Raw genomic sequence first — 13,221 nt, forward strand, 5'->3', positions numbered from 1 at the left:
TTCTACTGCTCCTTTTTCCAGCTGGAGCAGTGTTGATTCCATTCCATCATTCTAACCGACACTATAATCCTATTCTTGCCCATTATTTTTTTTCCAGAGGAACCCAATATAGACCAGGCAGCAATTTCAGACTCCAATTCAGTGAAATTATTATTGTGTCTCTTGATGGAAACATACCTTCTCCCTTGATCACTGAAACTTCTAAACCAGTGGAATCCAGATTCATGAAAAATTGGTACGAGGAAGAGGGTAGTGGATGGTAAGCAGCCCCAAACCACACATGTCTACTACAGAAGTAATAAAAATATTTCACAGTCAACATCTTCTTTGGTCCTCCGCCCCTCAGCTTTGGTATAAGTTTTGTTGCTCATTTCTGTCCCAGATATACAAACCGTGCACGATTTAAAGAAGGCAAGTTTTATCACCATCTAATTCAGTGATTCCAACGGAGGGTAATTTTGCCCCCTAGGGGAACATCTGGCAATGTCTGAAGCTGTTATCAATAGTCACAACTTGGGGGGCAAGAGTCACATGGGTATCCAGAGGACCAAGGCCAGGGGATGCATAGGACAGCGACCCCCCCAACCCCCCACCCCCGGCCAATAACAAAGAATTGTATGAGCCAAAATGTCACAATGCTGAGGTTGAGAAACCCTGATCCAGTGAATTTGTTTATATGTATGATTTGCTTCCCCCACTAGAATGCTAGCTCTGTGAGGACGATGACTTTGTCCATCTTGTTTACTGCTCTATGCCTGGAACATGGATGTCAACGAATATTTGATGACTAAATAATAGATGAATCAGTGTCTTGTAGCTCACACCAGGCATTTTTATCTATATAATCGAATCTGAACAGTTGGCTCCTGGGATTGGAAGGGTTAATAAGGTGAAAGAGGGTGGTAGAGGGTAGCATGATTAAAATATTCAGGGTGCAACAACTTCCTTGGATGGCCTAACATATTTCTCTTCCCAACATAGCACAACTAAAATGTTCATAATTTTCCTTCACTTTTATTTTCTAACTTGAAGAAAAATGTGGTTCTTACAGTGTCCTTAATTCCTTCCTTCATTAAATAATATTATCATCCAGGTACTATGATATGTGTTGTCATCAACCAAAAATTATGACTCAGGATTTGTGTTTCACAATTTGCAGAGATTTGATGTAATTGTTCTGTGTCTTTTCTAACAATTATATTTCCCGCCCTGGGATAGATAACTCTTGTCCCCCTTTCCCTTCTCTCCTTAACTCCTCAGTTAAGCTTGGAAGAAAGACTAAGAGAGAAGAATGGGTGCCTAGGCCCCCAGCTGTGTGGTGGCTTGTCTGGTCCTGGGTTCCCTTACTGTACCTTCAGCATAGTTCTATTACAGCACTAACGACAAGTTCTGAGTACCTGTGTATTTATATGGCTTTGTCCCTTCTCGTCTGTGGTAGGGCATGCTCTTCATAAAATCACTGGTACCTGGCCCACAAGATGAGCTCCATAAATGCTTATTGAATGAATAAAATGCCTTTTGCCTACTTCACAATGTCACCCAGGGCACCCTCTGCCAACTTCACAATGTCACCCAAGGCATAATTTTGCCTACTTCACAATGTCACTTTCAACTGACCCTGTACAGAAATGGGGACTTCATGGGGGCTCAGGGATATATGTAGTTTCAGCCCTGTCTGAATCACTTTCCAGTGGAGGCTCCAGCCAATGAAGACAAAAGCAAGGAATCAAAAGTCCTGAGCTGCAGCAAATGGATTTAGGTTAGACAGCCTGGGATGGAGGGGCACTAAACCCTGAGAGATAATGGACCTGTGAAGACCTCTCCAGAATGACAAAGAATCAGAGCTGCGTGTAGTCAGGGGCATGCATTTTCCCATTGCTCAGGGTGCCCCATCCCCACCGCTACAGAGGAATGGCCGGCTCTGGAGTCAAAGACTAGTGGTGTTGGTGTGAACTGATTTGTTACAACCTTGGGCTGCAAAACTGCCGGAAGTGTGCAGAGAAAGTGGCGCGTAACCTCGGCAGATCCCAGAAGTGCAGCTAGGAAACTTTCCCAGCCCTGCCCACAGGGCGCTAGAGGATCAGAAAGGACCCGCCTTTCCCAGACTGGGGCCCAGCAGGGCGAAGGTTGTTCCCAAGGCCACGTGAGGCTTCCTCGCCACCAAAAGCCCCAAATAAGCAGGGCTAATGCAAGAGGAAAGTTAAGGACGCCTCAAGCTCTGAGACGAGACGTCCTGCTGCCAGCACAAGAGCCGGTCTTCCAACAGCTGCCACCGCCGGCCGGCCACCGCGGACGCCTGGTCCAGCTGAGCCGAGGTCACGGCCGCAGAGCGATGATCGGTCGCAGCCTGGACGGGCGCCGCCTCAGGCTGCCCGCGCCGTCGGCCCCGCGGCTCCCGCCGGAGTTGCTGCTGCTGCTGCTCTTGGCAGCTGCCGTGCCGCGGAGCCTGGCAGGTGAGCAGAGCGCGCCCGGTGCAAAGGCCCCTCGCCGTCCGCCCTCCCGCCCGCGCCCGCTGCGCCTGCAGCCGCTCGGTGCGCTCCCACCGAGCCCCGGGTCCCGCCAAGTTTACTTTCAGAGGGTGTCGGGCTTCTGGGTGGGCGCTAAGGAACGCGCTTCTGCGAGTGGATTGGCCAGGCTCGCTCCAGCCCTGCTGTGGCTCGGGCACAGCCCCTGAGAAGGCATGGTTGTGCTCCTGAGAACTTAAAAAGTGTTGGCCACAATTCTTAGCAGGCAAATTGGTTCGCTCATGCACGATTCGGCTTGCTGAGCCTCGGCTGGTCCTCAAAGCGCCAGCCAAAGGACATCTAAATATATTTACTCACATCATAGGGAGGTATAATTCTGAGTTGCATTTTTTCCCCTTAACTGTCAATGACTGGCTTAAAATGATAAGAAATGCAGACTGGTATTGTCAGCTTGATATGTGCCAGGCAGTGTGCTAAAGGGAGTTATATTTTTTCCTATAATGCTCATTATAATTCTAAATAGGATTATTATCCCCGTCTACAGATGAGAAAATTTTAAATTGAGAGAAATCCAATAATTTACATAGATACACAACAGATGAAGGCAGAGCTGAAATGCTTAAAGGGCATTTACTTAACTACTCTCCTGGTAGTAAAATAAGTTTTATCCCCTACAGATATTGACACTTAATCTATATCCTTTGGGGGGGGGGGAAACCCTTGAATTTGTCACTCTCCTTCCCAATGAATGAAATCAACATTAACTAAAGAAACTTGAAAGACGTCAAAAGTAATATTAAGATAGGACTAAATTTGTTTTCTTTCATAATCCATTTCCTGTTCTGACCTTGTGTAAAAATAGGGTGGAGTTGAGGCGAGCATACCCCTTCCAAGATAAGTGCACCGATTCTTGTTACACCACCTTCCATCAAGTATGTGTAGTTACCAGATTTCAAGACCTTTGCTTCCACAACTCCCCCACTTACTACTATTAAATTCTTCCAGTCTCTTACCCTGCCTTGGCTTCTCGCATCAGAAGTGATGCACCCCCAGGCTCCTGACTCTCGATTTACCTGCACATTCTGTTTCTTGCTTGGACTATGGAGATGGCATTGGTGCCACATTTTAGCCCAGGGAGACTGCTCATTCAGACTTACCTGGGACAGGCTAGAGTGCCCCAGAAATAGGAAGGGCTTTTGTATCTGGAATGTCCGCTGAAACTCTTCTCCTTTTCAGGTTCTTCTTTTGGATTTTGGGGATTGTTTTAAATGTACCTGTAGATGGAGGGGGTAGCTTGAGCAGTAAGGAGGAGACATTGTTTTTCTGAAGATGGGACACTGTTTATTCAAGAAGCTACACTATTACCTGGCAAGAAACTGCTTCTTAAACTGAGTTCGCTCAATAAATAAACAAGCAGACTCCATGCCAGGTGGGTTGGGAACCAAGGCAGAGAGTGAGGGCATTTCTGCTACAAGGGATCCTGACAGCACTGTGCCCAGCAATCCAGAAAGACTTCTTATCATGGCGTCCGCGGACAGCTGGTAATGCCCATGCTGACTGTTTCAAAAGATGTGATCTCTGTTTCCTTTGTTCCACCCATATTAACCTGTTTTCCAGTACAACTTTTGGCACTTTGTCTTAGCCTTCTACCAACAACTGAGACTGCCAACAACTGAAGGCAACTGAAGGGTGTTGGCCATTGCTTGCTTTTCATGTTTTCTCTTAAGTGCCCAGCTCAGAGAATTTAGCGAGTACCCAAAAACACTACATGCCCCTGGAGTGAATTTTATATCCACTAATGTGCACCTATTTATTCATAAACAACTTTTTAAATTTTTTTAAAACTTTTTTTATTGGGGAATATTGGGGAACAGTGTTTCTCAAGGGCCCATCAGCTCCCAGTCATTGTCCCTCAATTTAGTTATGAAGGGCACAGCCCACAGGCCCATATGGGAATCAAACTGGCAACCCTGTCATCCAGAGCTCACACTTTAAACAACTGAGCCATCCGGCCACCCAACTTCTTTAATTTTTAAAGATTATTTTGTCCTTTCATTATTCTAAAAATTGACAAACAGTTGCACGTTCCTCCTCGCCATAGCTTTCAAACTATTAAAGACTTCAGACATATAATAGCATTGCCTTTATCTTTCCAGACTGAAAAACCCCGTATATTTGTTTTAGGATGTCTTGTATAATTTTCCTAAGCCGTATGTATAGTAAAGTCACGTTGTCAGTAGGAAAAGGGATGGGTTGATTGCCAAGAGACTCATAAGATGGCATAAACCTTAGTAAAACTGGTTCCAAATCCGGACTTCAGACTTGCAGGGCTAGACTCCAGAAATTCATTCTTTCCAGTGCTTCAGAGCTGATCAGATACAAGGAAGTTGATTCGCCCTGATAAACACACAAGTCTATTCACCAAAATACCAATTGTTAATTTTTAGCAGACTAAATATTTGTGTAGCCTGCTCCAGGCATGTTCTTGTAATCAAACTACATGGGATAGATAACATGAGGGATTCTCAGGATGGAGGTCTGATTCATCTGCTTCTCAGTGGGACTGGACACCAATCAGCCTATGGGTGGGTACTCCTCCATGATAGTGCTCGCCTGGCACAGCTAGCACCTGACTCTGGGACACTGTCTTTTCTGGGATTCTATGGTTCACCAGTGCCCACTTGAGACTAATGATTGCCTCTCTAGATAGGCTAGTACCTTTATGTGGTTGTCGAGGAATTTACTGTCTTGGGAATCATTCAGTCTCCTCAAGGTGACTTAGCAGATCTTTGGTTGAGGCCAGTCACAAACAATGGACCCTTTAACTCTGAGGGCATTCTTATTTCAAAATTCACTTGAAGTGCTCCATATGTTCATTCTGTGGCTGTTCTTCATGTTTGGAAGTATAGTCTTAGAGAGGTGGTATGGAATTCCAGAAACAAACTGTGGAGCCAGACTTCCTGTATTTGAATCCTAGCTCCAATGTTTACTATGTAACCTTCAGTAACTTATCTAATCTCTCTGTGCCTCAATTTCCTCATCTGTAAAATGGGTATTATAATAGTATCTAGCTCATAAAGTGGTTGTGAGAAACAGTGCCTGGCAAACAGTAGCGGCTATATACAGTCATGCCCTGCATAAAATTTCGGTCAATGGTGAACCACATATACAATGGTGATCTCATACATTGTAATGGAGCTGAAAAACTCCTATTGCCTAGTGATAGAATAGCCATCATAACCTCATAGCACAACCCATTACACAGATATTTACTATTATGTTACAATTGCCTACAATATTCAGTACTATAATATGCTATACAGGTTTGTAGCCTAGAAGCTATAGAGGAACATGATTTGTCAACCAAAAATGTCTGTTTGGCATAAGGATTATTTTAGGCTGGTTAATTTTAAGGAACAGCAGACATGGGAGAAGCTCTGAAAACCAAGTAGAAGTTAACTTTTCCAAAAGCCATTTTTATTTGTAAGAGAAATCTCCATTTGTAGGAGTGTCTCCCTTACTGTCCCAGGAAGAGGCGGATGACCTTATCTCCCGAAACTCTTATCAATGTGGAAGGCAACAACTTAAATCTGCATTATGACCTTACTCGTTTCTTGTACTTTTCCTGGTAACGTTTCATAACTGACTCTCCTACCCTCAACATCTTTTGTCTTCAGCTGAAGATGGTATTTAAGGTGGCTTCAGCCATTTTGGTGAGTTACTCAGTTTTCCTGGATCTCTCCCATGTATAGAGGAGGCACACATGTTATTAGACTTTTATTTGTTTTTCTCCTGTTTTCTCCTGACTTTATTTCTGGGATGTCTCAGTCAAAAACCCAGAAGGGTAGAGGGAAAAATTATTTTTTCTACCCTACAGAGCAATAGGCTATCGTACTGTTTACTGGCCAAATAATTCTCCAAGTAACCCACCAAAAGAATGGTTTATTCAGGAAAAGAAACAAAGCCACCAAGGAGTGTGTGTTCGCATACTTGTCAGCATACTTGCCAGCCAATGTCCCAACCAGACGCCCACATGGAAAAAGCCCCGAGACCAACATGGCTTCCCCCTTTATTTGCATCCCTTCCCGGGAAGTTACCACAAAGTTCAACAGGAAGTCAGGACTAGAGAGTTAACAAGGGGCCCAGTTCCACCCATACTCCTTCCAGGTTAAGCATCTTAAGATACCAGTTCACTTTTATCAGCACATAGCCTAGCAGTGTAGTAGGCTATATATACCATCTAGGTTATGTAAGTGCACTCTATGATGTTGGCAAAATAATGAATCACTTAACGATGGAATGTTTCCCCATCGTTAAATGGTGCATGACTGTAATTGAGTGGCTGTTGTAATTGAGTGGCTGTTGGCCATTGGAGTTGCTTTTCTCTGAAAAGGCATCATGGAGCTCTTGATAAGGTAACCAGGATTGCAAATGATCATGTATGTGCTGTGAAGTAATAACTTCTTATACAAGTAGGGTTTGTTGTACAAGCCTGGTTTTCCTTAATCATGGCTCAACATTTAGGGGATTTGGGATACACATATTAAGCAGCTGTTTCAGAAAACAGTGAGCAGTGTCCTTGGTCGCTTTCCTGGGTTATAGCTGTGACTGAAATCACCTTGATTACTTTTTCCTAAGTGAAATTTTATTAACCATGGCTGCTTTAGAACTTCCCAACTCTTTTCTGTCTTTCTGAGCTTTGCTAAGTCTTCCTGCAGCTCATCCCATTGTTGTGGTGTTTCAGACCCAAAAGAAGCCAGTGCTCTCTGTAAACTAGAACATTTTCCTGTGCTTTCCCTGTATCAGGTTGTTTATTACAATGTTTTACAGTATAAGTTCCAGAATAACTTCTGGGAGAAGTGCCCATTTATCTCTACTATTAAACTTTGTTTCCTGGTCCTTCTGGAAATGTGATTCTGATAGCAAAGATAAAAAATTTTCTCCAGAAGAAAATTAAAAAGAAAACTGAGATAGATAGAACATTAAAAAAAAGCTTTTTCATGGTTATTTATTTTTCATAATATATGAACTATGAATCACACGAACTTCATCTTGGAACTTTGTTCTAACATACAGAACAGAAATTTTTGCTTTCATGCTTCTTTAGACATTATTTTTACTTTTGTCACCTGTTATCTTTTGTTTTGTTGGATTCCAAATTATGTATAACGCATAACCTGTTGAGCTATTATAGCAAATGAGGTAGTGGCACCAATAATGGAATGAATCTCAAAGGATTTATTTTGTTCAATATTTTAACTTTTTTTTTTAATGCATTTAAGCTTTTTTTTTTTTAAATGGAGTAGGTTACAGTTGCTCCTAACTTATATTTCACAATCTTTTGAAAGTTAACTTTAAATTGTGGCTCAAAAATATATTAATAATGTTATTATGTAGTGTACTGCTGCAAAACAGGAATTTACTCAATGCGATAAAAAATGAAACTAATAAGAAGTAGTGAAACTATGAGGAGACTTTACCAAAACTTGAAATTCTGTGAAAGTACAAACAACAGATATCATATTATAATCTTCCAGTGGCAAATTGTGAACGTTTCTTGATTGAAAGGTACAGGCTTGTTCTGAAAATTGTCAGTTAGCCTTGCAAATGCAGTGACAATTCCAACATGAGTTAGTATAGAGTCATTCAAACCAGCATTTGCAAACCTAAGATACCAAAATTTGAATTCACAATTAGAAATCAATGATTAATATACTATAGACTTGATACAAATCAGCCTCTAAGTGTGACCTTCCCAGCTAGTGGGAAAATTTGGGATTTAGGCAGCCACATTAATGAATTATGAATCAATAAAGCATTGTGTTAGGCCTAAGGGAGTCAATACAATGGTTACTTCTCCTGATTCTCAAGGAGCTTGTGATTAAATTTATTGGACCAAATACATACAAACACACATAGCTAAAGAGAAATCTAGATGAGGAGGGAACTAAGAGAGCCAAATCAGAATGGGGCAAAGTTGACTATCCGTTGGTAGGACTTTTGGCAAGCACTCTGAATTAAGGTGGCAGTAAAGAATAGATTGGTTTCCAGGGGATAAAGGAAAGGGATCATTCCAGATTCAAGAAAGTCCTCAGCATTGTTCTGCACGAATGTTTTGTTGCTTAGAAGCTACTTTTAATAAGCTATCTCCCTTTCTATATACCTAATGTATCAGGCACGTTACACATCCCACCTCACATTCTTTCACCTGCTTTTTATTCTAGCTTCATGCAGGTATAACCTGGGGCACCTTAACTCAGCCACATTGCAGGAATACCTTGCTTTCTGACTCAGAGCTTCTCTGAAATCATAACCATTTAGTACTGGAGCACATGCAAACCTAGGAGTGAGGGATTCAAAACATTATAGGACAGCCTTTGACCTCTGCAGAGTGGGAGCATGCTGATGAATACTCCCTCTTCTATCCTCGGGATGGGGTCTTCAGAGGCTTATTCTGCACACCTCCTCGGACCATCTCAGAATGCACCCTTGAATTAGCTTTCCCTCCTTTGTTTCACTTTCCCAGTTCCCCATTCCTGTTCACTGGGAGCACTTCCCAAAATAATCCTCCTTTTAGCAAGAGCCCCAGTTTCCGACTTCTGTTAGGAATGAGAACTGAAACACCTACTTATAATTTTGTTGCACGGAGGCTGTTTATTCATGAATCAGTTATTTTTTTTTTAGTGACTCTTATAATCAAAGCAAATCAAAAACTAGATATTAATTTATTGAGAACCCTTTCAAAGAAGGGAAGTGCAATGTCAAGGTACACACAGAGAGAGATCCTGAGAGACTGTGTATGCTCAGTGGACCTAAAAGAAAAAAGCAATCTAAGGATCAGAGTAAGTGAACTATTAGCTAAATTCAATCTGAATAGAGTAAGTTGCAATCTTAATTTTGTAATGTTTTCTCTCACATATTCTGCTTCTGCTCTTTCATGTTTCTTTCTGTCTCTAACTTACTGAATATATTAGCCAAAATTGTATTGCTCAGGGTTGAAAACCACTTACTGTTTCATAAATGAGGTATTAGGAAAATTAGGTTCCAAATATGGGAGAGAGTGATTTAGGTCACTCTATGACTATTTTACAAATTCTAAGACAGGGTTAGGAATTTTTTCAACTGAAAACAATTAACACATAGAAAATATTAGAATATACAAGTAAATACAATAAATTTTAAAAGATTGGATTTCTTCCATCTTAAGTTTATAGAAGAAAAAAACTCTGTTTTTATAAAGTAACATTCTCATTTACCCAACAAATATTTATCATGTGCATTGCTTTTGAGAGTGTTGCTGTTAAAAATATTTAAATGCTATTTTTCATTTTCACAACTCAGAGAAAATATCAACACATGGCACTTGCCCCTTGGGCATCTGAACCATCCTCTAGGCTACAACCTGAGCTTGAGGACATAATTGACTTGAGTGAGTTATTTTAGACTAACTTCTGTGAATGTTCTGATAAATGTCACTTTCATTTCAAGAACACCCACAATTAAACTAGATTCATCACAGAAACGTTCTTGTGCTGGGTACAGTGATCCCAGAATATGCTGTGGTAAGTAGAAAAGATCCCTGCCTTCACAGAATTTGTATAAAGCTAGGTTAGGATTAGAATTATAAAATATTTTTCTACCTTTTCACTATTATGCTTTTCACACCATCTGCCTCCCAACATTGAGATAAAAAAAAAAAAATTAGAATGGCTTAAAAGCTATTAAAGGATTTAAAAAAAAATAGCGTGGTACAAAAAACAACAACAAAAAAGAAAAAGATGATATGTGGAGAAAACATTGAGGAATGTAGAAAATCAATTAGGGGTGGATCAAGAAACTCAGATTTTGGCTTAATTTTCAAAACCTGCTAAATTGGTCAGCTTGTTAGCAGTAAATTTTTATTGAATTCTCTTGATGATTGGGTAAAGATTTTTTATGCACAGAGGACACTAGTGTCAGAAAAGCACAGATTTGCAGAAGTTTATTATCTGTGGTCAGGAAATAAGGTAGTAACAGGAACAGTAAAAATATAGCCCTTGCGTGTTTAGATTGAGAGCAAGCCAAGTTTATAGGAAAAGGGGCTCCTGGAATGGAAAAGGAAAGCCAGGATGCTGGATGAGAAATGCCAACATTTTGGAGAAGAAACAAAGCTGAAATCATGCTATGTGGATAGAACTGAAAAAGGGACTGACAAGTCTTACCATCCCGCTTTCTTTTACAGTTCCTGTTTATGACCTCACCCCTGCTGTAGCACTTGTGCTGCAGCTTTTTAGTCAGCCATGCTTTCTCATTTCCCTACAAGACTCATGGGAGGTGAGGGTGGAAGAGGACATGTGAGAAAGGTTGGGGAAGGGCAAAGGTTATGGCTTTTGTGATCCAAAATCAATTTGGAGAACATATGTATTTATTGTACTAGGGAAGAAAAGAAAGGAAGTTTCTATGGATACTGTCCTCAACTGTCAAATTGCGGCCAGTTGGTTTTATTAACAATTAGACTATTGTTTGTCATCAGGAGTCTGTTGACAAAGTATTCTGCACCTACCTATATAACAATCAATGTTATTACTTCCACTTCACCATTTTTAAAGGAAGTCCTCCATTATGGTCATGATGCTTGAGGGTTAAGATTATACTTTTAGTACTTTATTTGATAGATAATCTTTGCATCAAAAAAAATAAAATGTTGAGTCAGTTTTGAATGTGGACAACAGATAACCCTATATAAATATTTAACCTGAGCTAGAATTTCTAGTATCTTAACCACTAGAAACTCAGTATGTCCAAAACTTAACTCACATTCTTTCCCAGACCTGTTCCCTACCTCCCTATCTGCTCCCTCTCTCAGTGAGTGATACAACATTCATCTGCTGAGTCTCACCCTAGAAACTGAGAGTCATTTTGACCTCCTCCCATCTCTTTGATGACCTGAATGTTAAGTTTGTTTTTAACCTAAGCAGCTGTGCCATGGTTTCTGAGGGAGAGAAACAAATGTATTATATACTGTTTCCTTTCTCCATTTCTTTTTTCTGTTTTTTGTCTCTCTTCCTAAGTCTCCCTTCCTTTCACAAATATTTATTGAGTATCTGTTATGGGTTAGGCTCTATACCTAATGCTGAGGAAACATTCTTTGGCCTCAGAATTTCATAGGCTAGGAGCAGGGGCAGACATGTAAATTACAGTACAAAGCAGTAAGACCTAAAGAAGATGTACATACAAGGTACATTGAGCTTGTAGAGGAAGTCAGCTGCTTCAAAAGGGGTGCTGTTTCCTGAGTTTTAAACAGCAATTTTGAGATTGGTAGGTGATTAACAAGAAAGAAACTCTCAGGCAGAGGAAGCCAAATATGCAAAGTCTGAGGGATTGGACCAGCTCATGGCAGGTTGGAGAGCAGTATGTAATGGTTTCCAGATCACAAAGTGCATGGGTTTGTGGATGAAGCTGGAGAGGGGGGCAGAAACCTGATCATGAAAGCCGATAGTATAAACTGAAAAATTTTATTTCTAGGAAATAGAATCCATTGAAGATTTTTGGTAGTCAAGTAAAGAAATCAGTCTTGCATTTTAGAAAGGTCACTCAGGCAAAGCTTGAAGAATAGATTAAAGGTCAGAGCGACTTTGAAAAAGACCCGTAAAGCTAAGGTTAGCTGTGATATCCAAAGTAGCATAGAAATGCAGAGGTAAAGAGGTAGAGACTGATGGGAGAGATATGAAGGTTTTGCTTAAATATGAGTTATGCGAGGGAGAGAGAGGGGGGGAGAGAAAGAGAAGGCCTGCATGGACTTGGGTTTCTGTCTGAAAGATCACAGAGATAGCAGAAGATGGAGGATGGGTTGGGAGAGAATATGAGTTTTGTTTTTTAATTTCTAATGTTTATAGAATCACCCAGATGTTGTTATCAAATGTGTTGTTAGGTCTACAAGATAAAGAGGAACCCCTGGGGAGAATGAGGAAAAAGACAGGCAAAGGAGGGGCAGATTCAGAAGAGAGTGTTGTCCCAAATGCATGGGAGGAAACAGTTTTAAGAATAAGTGGTCACCAAAAAAAACAAGAAACAACAAGTGTTGGTGAGAATGTGGAAAAAAAGGAAAACTTGTGCACTGTTGGTAGGATTGTAAACTGGCAGGATCCTCTAAAAAAACAGTCTGGAAAAATAAAAAAATAAAGACAGAACTGTGATTTACCAATTTCAGCTCTGGGCATTTGACCTAAGAAAACAAAAACACTAATTTGAAAAGATATATGCACCCCTATGTTCATTGCAGCATTATTTACAATAGCCATTATATGGAAGCAACCTAGGTGTCCACTGACAGATAAAGAAGATGTGGGGTGTGTGTGTGTGTGTGTGTGTGTGTGTGTGTGTGTGTGTGTGTAACACAATAGAATATTACTCAGTCATAAAAAAAAACGAAATATTGCCATTTGAAACTTGGATGGACCTAGAGGGTATTATGCTAAGTGAAATAAGTCAGAGAAAGACAAATACTGTATCATCTCATTTTTATGTGGAATCTCAAAAATTAAACAAATCAACAAACAAAACAGACTCACAGATACAGAAAACAAACTGATAGTTGTCAGAGGTTTGGTCAGTGGGGGGTGGGCAAAAAAGTGAAGGGGATTAAGAGGTACAAACTTATTGTTGTAACATAAATACGTCATTAGGATGTAATATACGGTATAAGGAGTACAGTTGCTATCATAATAACTTTGTATGTTAACAGATGGTTACTAGACTGCTCATGGTAGTCACTTCG

The 13,221-nt window shown here is 40.6% G+C and overlaps 1 protein-coding gene across 1 annotated transcript in view; it reads left to right on the forward strand.

Annotated features, from left to right (window-relative positions):
• Positions 1-1,959: 1,959 nt before the first annotated feature.
• The window catches only part of PLBD1 (phospholipase B domain containing 1), a 59,590-nt gene continuing 48,328 nt past the window's right edge, over positions 1,960-13,221 (forward strand). The window contains exon 1 of the mRNA XM_019744731.2: positions 1,960-2,453. Coding sequence (XP_019600290.2) covers positions 2,333-2,453 — 121 coding nt within the window. The 5' untranslated portion in view covers positions 1,960-2,332. The remainder of the gene's footprint in view (positions 2,454-13,221) is intronic.

This window comes from Rhinolophus sinicus, linkage group LG02, assembly GCF_036562045.2.
Source record: "Rhinolophus sinicus isolate RSC01 linkage group LG02, ASM3656204v1, whole genome shotgun sequence".
Classification (NCBI taxonomy): domain Eukaryota; kingdom Metazoa; phylum Chordata; class Mammalia; order Chiroptera; family Rhinolophidae; genus Rhinolophus; species Rhinolophus sinicus.